Source organism: Arvicanthis niloticus, chromosome 18, assembly GCF_011762505.2.
Source record: "Arvicanthis niloticus isolate mArvNil1 chromosome 18, mArvNil1.pat.X, whole genome shotgun sequence".
Classification (NCBI taxonomy): domain Eukaryota; kingdom Metazoa; phylum Chordata; class Mammalia; order Rodentia; family Muridae; genus Arvicanthis; species Arvicanthis niloticus.
The window spans coordinates 30543213-30558455 of NC_047675.1; the positions used below are offsets into that span (position 1 = coordinate 30543213).

General features: G+C 43.6%; 1 protein-coding gene across 2 annotated transcripts; it reads left to right on the forward strand.

Moving 5' to 3' along the window:
• The first annotated feature begins 309 nt into the window (after window positions 1–309).
• Window positions 310–14441, forward strand: LOC117723079 (chemokine-like factor). 2 transcript variants are annotated; one of them, XM_076915711.1, is made up of 4 exons: window positions 310–444; window positions 7620–7778; window positions 12434–12529; window positions 14266–14441. In XM_076915711.1, exons 1-4 carry the CDS (start codon window positions 400–402, stop codon window positions 14386–14388), a joined length of 423 nt encoding a protein of 140 aa, XP_076771826.1. In that variant the 5' UTR covers window positions 310–399; the 3' UTR covers window positions 14389–14441. The 2 variants fall into 2 exon arrangements, with proteins under 2 accessions (XP_076771826.1, XP_034378366.1); XM_034522475.2 differs by lacking the exon at window positions 310–444 and adding an exon at window positions 1563–1777.
• Window positions 14442–15243: the final 802 nt, after the last annotated feature.

Below are 15243 nucleotides of genomic sequence, written 5' to 3' on the forward strand. Positions count from 1 at the left end.
CTGGCAGTCATCTTGGGCAGGAAGAAGAAAGACGTTTTCAAGTTTTTGTTTTACTCTTTTAGATTTGCAACCCGAAGCCATCACCCTGACAGGGCTTCCTGTTTATTTGCTAGGCACCTAGCAAAGGCAAATATAGTCTTCAAAATCAAAGTCGACGACTTTTTGTCAGCATCTTGGGGTGAGGTTGTTGGCAACTGCTGATCAGATTCAACAGGATGAACAGCTCTTAGATGGACAGGATCCAAAGAGGTCTAAACGGACTGGGGTGGTGTAAGAGTTAATTCTTATCAACACAACACAAACTAGAAACACCTCAGGAAAGGGAGCCTCAGTTGAGAAACTGACTGTGTCAGATTGGCCTGTAGGCATGTCTGTGGGGCATATTCTTGATGCTGATTGATGAAGGAGGGCCTCCTCACTATGGGCAGTGCCGACCCTGGGCAGGTGAGCTAAGGGTATTTTTGAAATAGCAAGCCAGAGAACTGAAGCCGGTAAACACTGTTGGTTCTTCTGCGTCAGCTGCTGCCTCAGGTTCCAGCCTTTAGTTCCTATTCTGTCTTCCCTTTGTAGCCTGAAAGCCAAATAACCCTTTCTTCCTCCAAGTTGCTTTTGGTCAGCGTTTGTTTGATCACAGAGGACAGGTGATTATCCAATTATCCAAGAGAAATCATAAGACTCAACGCAAATATCGGAAGTGACATATACTTCCTGTGTCTACAATGAAATGCTCCAAGATGGTGTAGTCCTGTGTACACTGGAGCACTTTATAAACTGTGGGACCACTAACAAACAGCAGTGGGAGGCAAAAAGTACTCTAGAGACAGGCTTGCACATTCTGAGAGCAAAGACAGACTAACAGCGCCAGGCCATAAGTTCAGGCTATATATTCAATAGCTATGGATGAGTGCCTCAGACCTTGGGGACCCTTCGAGGAAAAGGAGCAGACAGATCCTTGCTTTATAGAACTTATATTTTTATTTTAACTGATACATAATTGTACTTATTTACAAGATACCACGGGATGTTTTATTACATGTGCACATCGTGTGATATTCATATCAGGATAAGTCTGTCTCTTCGGAATAATTTCTGTGCTGAAAACGTTCCAATTCCTTTCCTGTAGCTTTTTAATTTTTAAATAAAACAATACATTCTCATTATCCACAGTCAGTCAGACTAGCAGGACATCGGAACTTTTCTTGCCTAAGTCTAACTTACTACCAGTGAATCAACGTTTTCCTGGGGGATATACTTATAATCTGGGATGGGCTCTCAAAAAATGCAGAGGAACGACTGGCCGCTCTAGACAAGGTGACCAAGGGAAATCCTAAAGAGGTGGCATTTGAGATGCTCAAATGGCGAGGAGGCCGGGCTGGCATTCTTGGGTTTTCCTCGCCTACTTCAACAGTATTTCTCCACAGGAAAGCTCCAGGGCAGAGCAGTGGTGGGGACCTGGCCTGGGTTAGGCTAAGCGGGGCGACCTGCGCGGCTCCAGGTCTGAGCTACTGTTAGGAACGGAAAAGGCAAGTGGGCGGAGCCAGTGGGCGGCACGCGCTAGTGCGCAAGCGCACCTGGACTTGGGCAAAGAGAGGTACCGGAAGCCTAACACTGGCAGTTGAGGTGTTGGCGCGAGTCCTGGAGAGAGCAATTAACTGGGAAGGCTTGAAAGAGAGGCGTGACTGTTGGGTCTGTGGGCAAAATGGAATCTCCACAGGAGGTCGTAGAAGAGACGGCCTTCTGCTGCACTCTGAAATGCTTTGTGAAGATGCTGCGGTTGGTGAGGAGCAGGGCGGGAACGCAGGGCGGTCGGTGGTCAGGAGTTTACCCCCGGGTAGCGAAGACTGGGTTCGGAAGCCTGGAGCAGCATTTGCTCGGCCACCCGGTTTCCAGCCACGCCTTTCCAGACGCAAGGCATTGATTGCTCTGTTGCTCAGTCCGATCGACTGGAGAAGAACCATAGGGTAGATAGAGTGGCTTCCCCTTCAGATGATGTAGGGACACACCCATGGGTCTATCCGAATGCCTTTCACTTGTTTTACCAACTTGGTTATAATCTACCAGACAAGGCAGCTGTAGTCTCACCATTCAGAAGCCATAAACTTTTTTTAAGTTGATGGTCTTTTACTATAAGTCGGACGTTGGATGTTACCGAACTTAAAGCGGATACAACCCGAGCCAGAGCAAAGAGGAAATTGCCCGTATTAGGGATCCAGTCATAACTGGGGCATTGCAGTCTGTTCTGGATAGCACTTTGGAGAAAGAAGATCATCATTCATTAAAGGGTAATGTTCTCAGCTAGCTAGAGAAATACAAACTGCCAGGACCCCAAGAAAACGGAACTGGGCTCACTCGGTACCTGTAGCTCCTCCCAGAACTTCTCACCCCGCCCGTACCCTAAACTTCTCCTGCCCAGGGCCTGGGATTCACTTCCCTCCCCCCAGCTTCTCTTTTGCATATAAACTGACCATTTCAGCAGGTTCTCTTGATCCCCTGTTCCTCTCTTGGTCCTCTTGACTCTCTTTCTCCCGCCCTCCCTCTTCCCCTACCCCCTCCCCTCCTGTTGACGTGAGATGGTTAAAAGTTACAGGGTAACGTTTCTACATGACACAAAGAGTTTATTATATTGAAGGGGTGCCAAAATTAAATGGCTGCCAGAGAAGGCAGTATTTGCCAAACAACAGAAGGCACAGGTGGGCACTGGAGAGAATGTTGTAAAGGAGATTCAAACTTCAGGTGAATGAGTAAAATTAATTGCATATGAAATCTTCCCCATGCCAGAAATCTGTAAATCTGAGAAATAGTTCCAAATTATGATTCACATGAGACATTCAGAAAAGTGCTCTGGAGCCAAGGGAGAGGTTCCCTTTGGCTCATTTAATCAAGAAGGTGACTGGCCATCTGGAGTTTTACACTAGTTCCAGAACACAGAAAGAGATACACAGTTGTGGGGGAGGGGGAGTTTACGTTTATATAACTTGTTTTTTGTTCTGTTTTGGTTTTGACAGGGTCTCATAGCATGTCTCTGGCTGGTCTTGAGAAATCATAGAGTTCCATCCATCTTTAACCCCCAGATGTTTTGTTTTTAAGATCTATTCATTTTATGTGAGAGCATTTCTCCTGCCTGTATTTATATGCACCTCACAAGTGTTTGGTGCCTTCGAAAGTCAAAGGAGGGCATCAGATCTCCTGGGAGTGGAGTTATGGATGGTTGTGAACCACCATGGGGTGCTGGAAAACAAATCTAAGTCCTCTGCCAGAACAATATATGCTCTTAACCACTGGGTCAAATCTCCAGCCCCTGCTATTACTTCTCTACACGGTATGAGAGGCTGGATAATGGCTCAGTTGCCGCAGCTACTGCCCTTACAGAGAATGGGGTTCTACTTCTGGTACCCATGTTGAGTGGCTCCCTGCCAACTGTAACTCCAGCTCCAGGAGATGGGACACCCCCTCTTCTGGCCACCATGGGCACTGCACACCTGAGACATAAATCTTGACAAAATGTGACTAATGTGTTCCAACTTCTGGGCTAGTAGCTGGAAGAAAGAGCAACCAAGACAAAAGTATATTCCTAACTTCCAGGTTCTTCCATTGAGTCACTAAGACAGAAGTCCCTGAATCATAGAACTTTTGTATTTAGTCATCAAAAGTTCTTCAGGAGCCACCCACATTGGTTTTTGAGACAGGGTCTCTCACTGGCCTGAGGCTTGCCAATTAAGTTAGGCTGGCTAATCAACAAACACAGGAGATCTGCCATCTCCACCTCACCAACAGTAGGATTACAGGCAGATTTAGGGTGTTCTATCATGCTCAGTTTTGGCTTTTTGTTTGTTTGGTTTTGTTCTTGGTTTTTTTGTTTGTTGTTGTATTTTAATATTAGTGTTGTACAACAAGTAATTTACTGACTGAGCTGTGTCACTAACCACCAGAACAAAATTTCTTTTTGGGGGGAGGGGCAGGAATGGTGGTGGTTTGTTTTTTGTTTTTGTTTGTTTGTTGAAACAGGGTTTCTCTGTGTAGCCCTGGCTGTCCTGGAATTCACTCTGTAGATCAAGCTGGCTTCAAACTCAGAGATCTGTCTGCCTCTGCCTCCAAGGGCTGGGATTAAATGCATGAACCTCTATGCCAGGCTCAAAACAAAAGTTCTTGCCTCATAGAAAGCTTTCATTTAGCCCAGGACACAAACATAGAGCAAATAGTTATTGTATGTGATAGGGTGACGGTAGGACACAGAAGCGAGACATCTAACCAGAAGAAAACTTCCAAAAGAATCTAGCGTTAGGACAAAGAGGGACCTGAATGAAGGCTAGTGACAAGAAAACCTTCAGCTTCTCTGCACTGAACAATAAGTTTGATGCTGCATGTACTTATTCAACAAGCACTTACTGAATGCCTGCCATCTGCAGTGAGCAAGGAATTTATATCCCATTGGGATGGGAGAGTGGGCAGCAGAGTGGAGCTCAATACATTACGTTTGTGCACAAACCTAATGTGGCATTCCAAGCATAAGTGCTGTGGGATAAGAGAAATACAAGACAGGGAACAAAGCATGAGGGGGATGGGGAGTTTAACGAAGGTTGCAGATTGTAGTTGCAGGGTGATTAAAAATTAGGCTTTGCTGGGACGGTATTGGTCCCAGTTAAGTGAGATGTGTGTTAGTGATGAGAATACATTGTGAATAGGAAAAGCCAGCGGTGATGTGAAGTAAATGAGGCAGGAATATACTTGGATAATGGCTCAGTGCTGCAAGATGCATCAAGCAAGCAAGGGGTGATGCCATGGAGGTAGGAAGGCTGGTGGTGGCACAGTAGCCAGCAAACAGCAAATAGTCAGATCCGAGATATACAGATTCCTATCCCAAATGCTTAAGACCTGAACTGTCTAGGATTTTTGGAGTATCTATATGTATGTAATGTGATATCTCAGTGATAGAACCCAACTTTAAATGCAGAATTGACTTATGTTTTATGCATACCTTGTACGCATAGCCTGTGGGGTGGTAGACAGTGATTTAGTGATTTCATACATGAAGCAAAGGTTTGTGCACATTAAACCATCAAAGGTCAGCTGTCATGAGCAACATTCAACATTTTTGCATTTTGACCAGGTATGTGGTACATGCCTTTAGTCCTGGTATTTGGGAGGCGTAGGTAGGTGGATCTTTGTGAGTCTGAGGCCAGCCTGGTCTACATAGTGAGTTCCAGGTGAGCCATGGTGGCACACTCAGAACCTACTTTCACCCCACCCCACCCCCACATCAACAATAAAAATTGGATTTGGGGAAATTTTGGAATTTTAGGTTAGAGGTGCTCAATATTTGCTAATGATCCCAGTGGGTAAGAGAAAGTGAGGGGACCAATGTGACCCCGCAGTTTTGGGATCTGCACAGATGAAAAAGTGGACTTGCTGTCCACTGGCATCAGAAACCCTGCAGGAGAAGCAAGTGTGGAAGGAGGACCAGACAGCTTTAAATTCAATAGTAGGTTAAAGATAATACCTATGAGAGTCATAAGTAGCAAAACGGAAGAGGGTGTTGGTACTGGGTAGAGCTGGATTTTGTCGGAGAGATGGACACATTGAAAGTCAAGTGGTAAATGGGGTCATGAAGAAAGAAATGTAGATAGAACAGACAAGAGGATGAGTGAACTGTAGCAGCCTGTGAGCGGTTAAGGCAGGCAGAGGAGAACGAGCAAAGAGTGGGAAGGAGTTGTTAGGGAGGTAGAACAAGACAAGTCATAGTGTCCTGGATGCTAAGTGAAGAAACTCGAGGTTGTGATCGGCTGCATCACACCAGAGGAACAGAGGTAAATGAGGCCTGGGAGGTGACCACTGGAATTTTCATGGACAAATTGAGAGGCGATTTTTTGCTACAGAAGTAGATGGTAGCTGACTCTGAGATCCAAGACACAAAGTGAAAGGAGGACTGTACAGTAGAGAATGCAGACTTGAAGGAATTTTAGATAGACAAAGTATGTGAACAAATTTACTTTTTAGAAGGTTGTGTTGCCATAGTTGATGGGAAAGACACTTGCATTTCCATTGTTTGTATAATTTGATCAGTTGGACATAAATATACACCTGTGAAATTATCACCATAATTGGGGTAATCAATACAGCCATGCATGGTAAACCTTCTTAGGTATGGGCTGATTGCTTATATAACAGTGATCCCATGAGATGATGTCACCTGGTGATACAGCGCCATCTTGGTATCTGTATTTTTATGATACATTTGCACAACAAAATTATTCAATAATGTATTTTCCAGAGTGGGTCTGCTTGTTACGTGGCACATGATTGGCATCCAAACCCCTAAAATGTTCCTCATGGTCGTGGTAATCCCTTCTTCCTGCCTACTCTAGTCCCAGGGGGCCACTCATCTGCTTTTTGTAATTGGTATATTTTCTATTAAATTTAGTTCTGTTGCCTATAAATATACTTTTTGCTGTAACTGCAGATAAGCTTTTATTTCCTAGAATTTTCTATCAATAGCATAATGTATCTTTCATTCATCATAATTATTTTAAGAGTCATCTATGTCATATGTCAATAGTATATCCATATTAATACTTCAATGTTTTTGTTCCTAACATTCCTTGTGTGGATAGACCTGTTCCCCTGCTCTTCATGCTTGTGCACTTGAGTATGCATGTGCATGCATGCATGTGTGTGTGTGTGCACATGTGTATGTGTGTGTATGTGCATGTATGCTTTTGTGTGTGGCTGTGTGTACATATTATGTGTGTGGTATGTGTATGCATGTGCACGTCCATGTATTTCTGGGGATTAACAAATGCCTTCACATGTGCTAAGTTAGTTACCTCTCATACCAGTCACTGAGCTACGTCTCAGCTCTGATCGCATGCTCTTTCTCCATTCACTAACTGGCATCATTTAGGTTCTGTCCAGTCTTTAGCTGTCCCTTAATTCTAATAGCAATGTATTTAGTAAGAGGGATGACATGAAAATGCACATAGATTTCTTTTTCTTCTGACAATGTTTCTACCCATCTCCTCCTCCCCTTCCACTCCCACCCTCGCCTTCATCTTTCCCCTCATGGCAACATTCAACTGAAGTTTAATAGTAGGTTGCAGATTACTGAGAATTAAGGAATTGTGAGGAGGTGGACAATGAAGAATTCTAGGCAGCCAGGATGGAGATGTTTTTGAGAAGTAGCAAGAAGCAGAAGACAAGCAAACAAACAGGGTTTGTCTGGGGAAGAGATGAAAGGGAAGGAGTGTTTTACAACCTAGATGTCTTATAGGAAGATGAAGAGAAGAGCTGGCTGAGGAGGGCAGACTGAGGGGGAAAGGGGACAGATCTGAGCAGCACAGTGGAGTGATTAGCTGCACTTGAAACAGGTCACTTAGTCCTCTAAACCACAAGCAGGACTCAGTACCCACATGTTAGCCATGCCTCTCCTGTCTACAATGTATGACAGAAATCTTACTGGTTTTAGACCTCATTTTGGGGCTAGGGATCTGTGTAACTCACGAGTACAGCACTCACACACCTGAGACCCTGGATCCAGCCCTCAGTACTGCACATGTGCACACCCTCCCCATAGTAAGTAAACCAATTGTGTGATCAATGACTAAGTCTTCTTTTTCTTCTTCTAGGTGGTAAATGTGGCATCAATGATCCTTTTCATCAAGGCACAAGCCCCTGAACCATATATCGTTATCACTGGGTTTGAAGTCACCATTATTTTCTGTTTCATAGTCTTGTATACGTGCAGACTCGACATGATACTGAGAGCTTTCTTTTGGCCTTTGTTTGTAAGTGATGAACTTCAATATTAAACTGTAACTACCACCTTTCTTGCCATAGGCAAACACTGTAGTCAACGACTTGGTTCTCCTAAATCTTTTAAGATGATCTCTGCTCACTGCTAAGCTCCCCATGTTTTTCTTGGGGAAGGCTCTCAGAGATTCAGGGCAGGCACACAACATCTCTTTACTGTACATACCAAGAGGTGTGGCTGATCCTTCCTTTTGGAGAATTCTCTTAAGTATGAATGTTCTAAAGAAATTTAGATTTAGAACCATGTTAATAAATTAGCGCATGTTCTTAACTTTTGCCCCCCCCTTCGATTTCTTTCTGCTTTTTTCTTTTATTAAAAATAGATCCTTTTCTCATACAGTATATCCTGATTATAGTTTCTCCTCCCTCTGCTGCTCCCAGTTTCTCCCACCTCCCCTCCCCCTGGATCCACCCCCTTTCTGTCTCTCATTAGAAAGGTATAGGCTGGAGAGACGGCTCAGCGGTTAAGAGCACTCACTGACTCACACTGACTGCTCTGCCAGAGGTCCTGAGTTCTATTCCCAGCAACCACATGGTGGCTCACAACCATGTAATGGGGTCTGATGCCCTCTTCTGGTGTGTCTGAAGACAGCGACAGTGTACTCATATAAATAAAATAAATCTTAAAAAAAATAAAGAAAGAAAGAAAGAAAGAAAGAAAGAAAGAAAGAAAGAAAGAAAGAAAGGTATAGGCTTCTAAGAGACAACAACCAAACATGACAAAATAAAATAGAATAAGATGAATCGTATTGAAGTTGGACATGGCAACCTAACAGGAGGAAAACAGTTCCAAAAGCAAGCACAAAACTCAAGAGACCCATTCATACCATTAGAAATGCTTGCCCTGTCAACTGTCAAAATAGACAAATGGAAATTATTGGGTGAGGTCTAAGTGGCCCTTTAGCAAAGGATTACAAAATTAGTTCTAGACAAAAAAAAAAAAAAAAAAAAAAAAAAAAAAAAAAACAAGGTGAAAAACAGCTTAACTTTTACCTCTCTCTTCTCTCTCAAGTCACATCCCAGTAACCTGTCTCCCCGGGCCTGCGCTGTGCGCCCCTACTCTCCATCCCCTCTGTGACTAAACAGGAAGCTGCTATGTCTTCATCCACTGCACTTGTCCTCTTGGATTCTGAAGTACTTACATTTAAACTGCTAACTAAGGAGAGAAGACTTCAGAGCTGTTCTCAAACCAGAATCATGCTTTTAAATGGTACCTCCTGGAACCATTTTTGGAAGCAAGTGATGAGCATGCCAGGCTGGAGGTGTGTAATTCAGTTGGGACAGTGCTTGCCAGGCATGAACCCAGCCTTCGATTTGATCCCTTGAGTGGCATAAACCAGCTATGCTAGCACACATCTATACTCAGCATCTCAGGAGGTGGAGGCAGGAGGATCAGAAGTTGAAGATCATTCTTGGCTACCCAGAAAGATGGAGGGGAACCCTATCTCAAAATAATAACATAATACAAGTTAAAAATAAAGCTCAAACTAGAAGTGGTTTAGTTTAAAGACACCATTTAGAGTGTTGTCATCATCCAGCCATAGACTGATAAAGGTATGGGTTAGGGTTATAGCTCTAGGAGAAGACAACTCTAATGAGGTTCCGACTACTCATGGCTGGATGCAGCATCTGCTTTCTGCACAACTGTCACTGATGCTCTACTGGGGAGGATTTCTACTGCCACTTGCATACTAACCACTGAGCTACTGAGGTCTCCAGCCCTCTTTTTGCTTTTTATTTTGAAACAAGGTCTTACTGTGTTGCCCAAATTGGCCATGAACTCACCCTGTGTAGCCCAGGCTGGCCTTCAGCTTTCACTCTTCCTGCCTCAGCTTTGCCACTATAAACACCAACCCTAGAGGAGCATTCACCCAACTACTGGGGGAGGAGAACAGGCTAAGGAGCCCGGTGGCATCTTCAGTGCAAATGTTGATAACATCACCAACTTCGGAGGAGAATGAGAGCTAAGGTGCTGGTACTGAACTCAGAGAGAATGTAGAGAGTGAAGAAAAGCAGCAAAGAAAGGCAGGCAAGGAACCAAGGAGGCCCAGTGTCACCAACAAAATCATGCAGGAATGGTGAAGAATGTCATATAGACAAAAGAAAAGTACTAAAATATGTAAACCTCACCCCACCCCTGGCTGTGATCATAGAAGGGCCCTGGTAGGCTCTCTCCAGAGGGACTCGACATGACTGCCAGGTACTAGGAAGATTGGGAGGCCAAGCATAAAAGGAAAACAACTTATAACCAAGAGACCACCACTGCTCTAATTTCCTATTTCCTAAGGGAATTCTACAGATAGAAGAAGCAATAATGGGGTCCCTGCAGGATGAACAGGAAAACAATCAGAGGCACTCACCAGCATTAAAGGGTGTCAGGGTTCAAACCTACTGTGAAATCTTCATTTTTCTTGTCATTAAATTTGCATCCTGCTTCACAGCGTATTTGGAGGTTGGGGCTTTCCTTATATTTTGTTTTCTGCCAGGGTCTCTCTCACTAGCCCTGGCTGTCCTAGAACTCACTGTGTAGACCAGGATGCCCTTGAACTCCCAGAGATGTGTGTGCCTCTGCCTCCTGAGTGCTGGGGTTAAAGGGCTATGCCACAGTGCCTGGCTGCATATCCAGCTTTCCATGTAAAGACAGTGTTTCAAGCTGGTGTGCAGGCTCACACCTATGATCTCAGCATGCAGAAGATTGAAGCAGGGGGCCTTGAGCAGGAGATCTGTCCTGGCTACAGGATGAGTACCAGACTAGCCTGGGCTACAGCTTGAAACTCTTTCTCAAAACCCCAAAATACATAAACAAACAGGATATTCTAAACCTCCTCCAGGGAGCATAGGTATTCAGACATAAGCATATTTCCCTTCCCCACCCCCACAGTTCTGTGCACTCCCTGGGACAGCACTTTTGTACCAAGCCAGTTACAGCCTAACTCTTAGCTACTGCAGCTGCTGGCTGGGGTAGGGCCTGCTGCCCTGAAGCAAAGCATCCAGCTAAGGGGAGTTTACCCAAGATGACCAGTCTCATTGTCTGCTGCAACTTTTTTTCCTTCCTTAAAGCACACCTCTTTTCTCTTAATGAACGACTTTTCTTTTGGAATCTACAATTTCTCCATTAATTTCTTCCTGCCTACTTATTGTAAGCATGTATAGACCATTCCATGTTGAGGACAATTTAATTTTCCACAATAAATATCAATCTAAAAGTGTAAATTGCAGGAATGATGAAGAATGTCATATAGACAAAAGAAAAGTACTAAAATATGTAAACCTCACCCCACCCCTGGCTGTGATCATAGAAGGGCCCTGGTAGGCTCTCTCCAGAGGGACTCCATGACTGCCAGGTACTAGGAAGATTGGGAGGCCAAGCATAATGATTAGAAAAAATAACAATTGGCAAGCTACTGCATGACAAATGTGGGCGGGGCCTATCCTGGAAATGACCAGTTTAAATGTGTGCTGTTTGCAGTGGGAAAGGGGAAAGTTGTTTTCTGTTTGTTTGTTTGTGTGTGTGTTTGTTTTTAAATGGGGTCTCACTGTGTGGCACTAGCTGGTCTGGGACTCCATGTAGACCAGGCTGACCTCAAATTTTTGTGCTGGAATTAAAGGCATGACCCACCATGCTTGGCTTCATGTTTATTAATGGCATCTTAGAAACAAAGTCATTTGACAGCATATTCTTTCACATTTTCTGTTAAAAAAAAATAAGCAGTCCAGTTTGCTAAGGGATACTCTGTAATCTAAAACTTCTGTATAATTATATATCTTTTTTTTTGTTTTTTTTGTTTTGTTTTGTTTTGTTTTGTTTTTCGAGACAGAGTTTCTCTGTGTAGCTCTGGCTGTCCTGGAACTCACTCTGTAGACCAGGCTGGCCTTGAACTCAGAAATCCACCTGCCTCTGCCTCCCAAATGCTGGGATTCAAGGTGTGCGCCACCACTGCCCGGCTATATATCTTTTCTAACCAGATGAGTTCTCCCTGTAGCTATATCTATGTTAGGAGAATGTGTGTGTGTGTGTGTGTGTATGAGTGTACTCAAATAATATATATTTATATTTGAGTATATTTGAGTATATATATTATTATATATACTATATATACATAGTATACTATATATAAATATATATATATAAGTATATATAAATATATATACACAATATATATACATAGTATATACAGTATATATATATTATATATACACAACATATGTGTATATATACTCAAATATTGTGTGTATTGTATATATATACAATATAGATATACACAATATATGTGTATATATATACACACAAATAATATATATATATATATATATACATATATATACATATATATACTCAGATAATTGAATGAATTGATGTGTTGTAAGACGCCCACTAGGTAAACTGTAGAAGGAATATATGGATTCTTTTCTGTAACATTTTAGTTTCCTAAAAGACATTGATGTCTGCAAAATTGAATAAAACGCAGTTTAATTTTTTAGGGAGTTGCTCACACTTTTTTTAAAGCAGTACCTGTTGGTCTTGATTCCCCACAGACCCCATGGAACTCCTAATCTAGACCTCTGCTAGGCTCTGAGCTGTGTTCTCAGTCTTTGATAGCAAGCTGACTTCTCCATTCTGTGTTCTTAGGATGTTATCAACTCAATGGTAACAACACTATCCATGCTTATTGTGTCTGTGTTGGCTCTGATACCAGAAACCTCAACAATGACAATCCTTGGAGGGGTAAGTAGAAGTCTTTCAGGTTTCTTCCAGTTGGATCAAAATGCAAATTAATTTGGAAATCTGATATGATCCTGGACTGGCCTACAGTGCCTACTGGCTTTATAGTTTGTGTGAGCAAATACATTCCCTGATTAGCATAAATAGACAGGGTTTCACACTGGCATCCACCAAACAAAGATGTTCCCGCATGTTTCTTACAGGCAGGGCTGTACTAGACAGAGAGAATCTGCTAGAATCTGCTGCCACTCTTAGCTCTGAAAACCCTGATATTAAACAAGAAAAGAAGCACGATCATTTCATAGTTGTCCTTTTGAAAGCATCCATATCACTGTTAGGTGAGACAGAATATTCCCATAACTCTTCAGATGCAACACAACAGATTTCCTTACTGCACAGGTTATGGTAGGAACCTTGCAAACCACGGGTTATTCTGAGTACTGCCTGAAGAGAAGCAGGTCGACCTAGACAGACTTATTCCTGGCAAGCAAGCCCAAAGGGAAGAGTGCAGAGATGGCAATGTACCTCTACCTGGTTTTCTCCTGAGGGCTGGTCATCTGATTTTCCCAGGCTCTAATCTAGAGAGCTGATTTGGAAGCGTCTTCCTTGCTACTTTCCTGTTCTTCCTTAGCAAGGCACACATAGGAACTGACCTTGATCTGCCATGACTGTCAGAACCCTAGGTTTCAACCCCCGTAGGCACTAAGCAACCTCATGAGAGATTATCAAAGTTGTCTAGATAGGAGGTATGCTGAAATACCAACCCCCACAATTGTTCTAAAGACAGTTCTGTCTGTCTACCCTTTAAAAGATGAGCCAGTCATAGGACTCAAATTCATTTGTTTATCTGTTCTCTCACTCATCGCTTAAAAGACGACAAAGTGGAGTTGTTCCCCAGCAGAGTGACCAGGAGCCCTGTGGCCACCTAGCAGAGGAAATGGCTTGAGACAAGCTCTGTCTATAAAATATGCCTTGAATTTCAGAGATTTTATTCTCTTCCCTAAAGAACATAGAATATTTCATTAATAACTTTTATTATAGCGATAATCTGTAAAGGGAATGCAGCCAGCTCTAGATAAGCCATTAATGGGGTACTGCCCAGCCCAGAAGAGAGAGAAATGTGACTCCTCTCTGGCAGTGGAATTACAGTTTGCTTACTTTTATCTTCAGCTCAGTTTTCTTTTCCTTGGGCCTGTTCAGACTCCTCTGCCTTACACGAATGTTGCCCCACCACCACCACCCTCAGCCTTTGAAAGTTCACTCTGGAGATTCTTATTACTCCACTTCTACAAAAGTCGAATCATAACTATGGTCCCCAGGACTTAGTCTCAAGCTGCTGCCAGCACCAGCTCTTCCCCCAGACAAGTTTGGTGATAGAAAAAGCAAAGAGCTGACCACTGGAGAGGGAATTGTGGGGGTGATAGCTAAATATGGTCAGCAGGGCTTTAAAGAACTCACGCATGCTCACACGCACATACACGGAGACATATGCACGCACCCACGCCAGTGCAAATCAAGATGGAGAGGCAACTTGCATTCCACTTCAGGGGTAATGAGTTCTGCTCACTGCAGTTGTCTTGTCCTGTACTGTGGGTGGGTTGGGGAAACTTAGCCATGCTCTCTAACATCCGTTCCCAGTCTAACGGTGGACGGTAGCACAGAGAGCAGGCTCCCTACCCAATGGGCAGATCACTGCGAATTTGCATGGCAGAAACTGATGACAGTGTCTCTGTTTGCAGGTGTTTGGTCTCCTGACAGTAACATGTACTATTGCCGACTGTGCCCTTATGTGCCAGAAACTTCGGTTAAGGTCACGCAAACCTTATCAGAAACAGTCAGCTGAGGACATCGATGAAGGATAATATTTTTGTACTCACTTTTACTAGTTATTAAACTAATTCTTTATCGTTCCATATATTTTCTGCAGATCTCATTTCAATTTCAAAATGAGTACCGGCTAGTTTCATGTCAACTTGACTCAAACTACAGATCTTTGGAAAAAAGGTCTCAATGAAGGGTATCCTGCGTCACAGGATCTCAGGAACCTTATAGCTCTGCAAAGAAGCCTCCTCAGCAGAGGTGTTCCAGCTTCCAGGGGAGGGATCCCCATCTGAGCTCAGAACCTTCAGCTGCTCTCTTTTCTTGTCTTCATTGCTTCTTTTTTTCCCCCCTTGGCTTCATCCAAAGAAAGTCACACCAAGAAGAAAATCTTATGAAAGAGATTTATTGGGGGTAGGGGGATCCATGGTGTGTAGGTATGAATCCGAGATAGCTGCTGGAATGGGCAGCACAGATGGGGACAAAGGGGCAGTGCTTATATAGGATTTCTGAAGGGACAGATCTCTGGGCAGATTCAAGTCCCAAACTTGGGGACCTCGGTTTTCCTGTTCAGAGATTGGTGCCTTTGTTCACCCCCTTTCCCCTGCATCCAGCCTATGTCTTAGGGTAGGAAGTCCTTCCTGGCCAAAGCTGTCTTTTGCTGAGGTGACATCTCTATGGGACTGCTGGGGTGGGGGTGGGGAGATGGGAAAGGGGTGTTGCCACGGTGGACAGCTTTTGAGGGGCAACTGCTGAGGCAGAAAAAGAGATGTGCCCCCATTGACAGCTCCTGGGATGGCTGCAGACTGAAGAGATGTGGTGCCTCCCTTTTAACCTGGGCACATTTTAGACATCTCTTGTGTGATGTTTTACTGCAATGGTTGTAGACTGGGATGTGG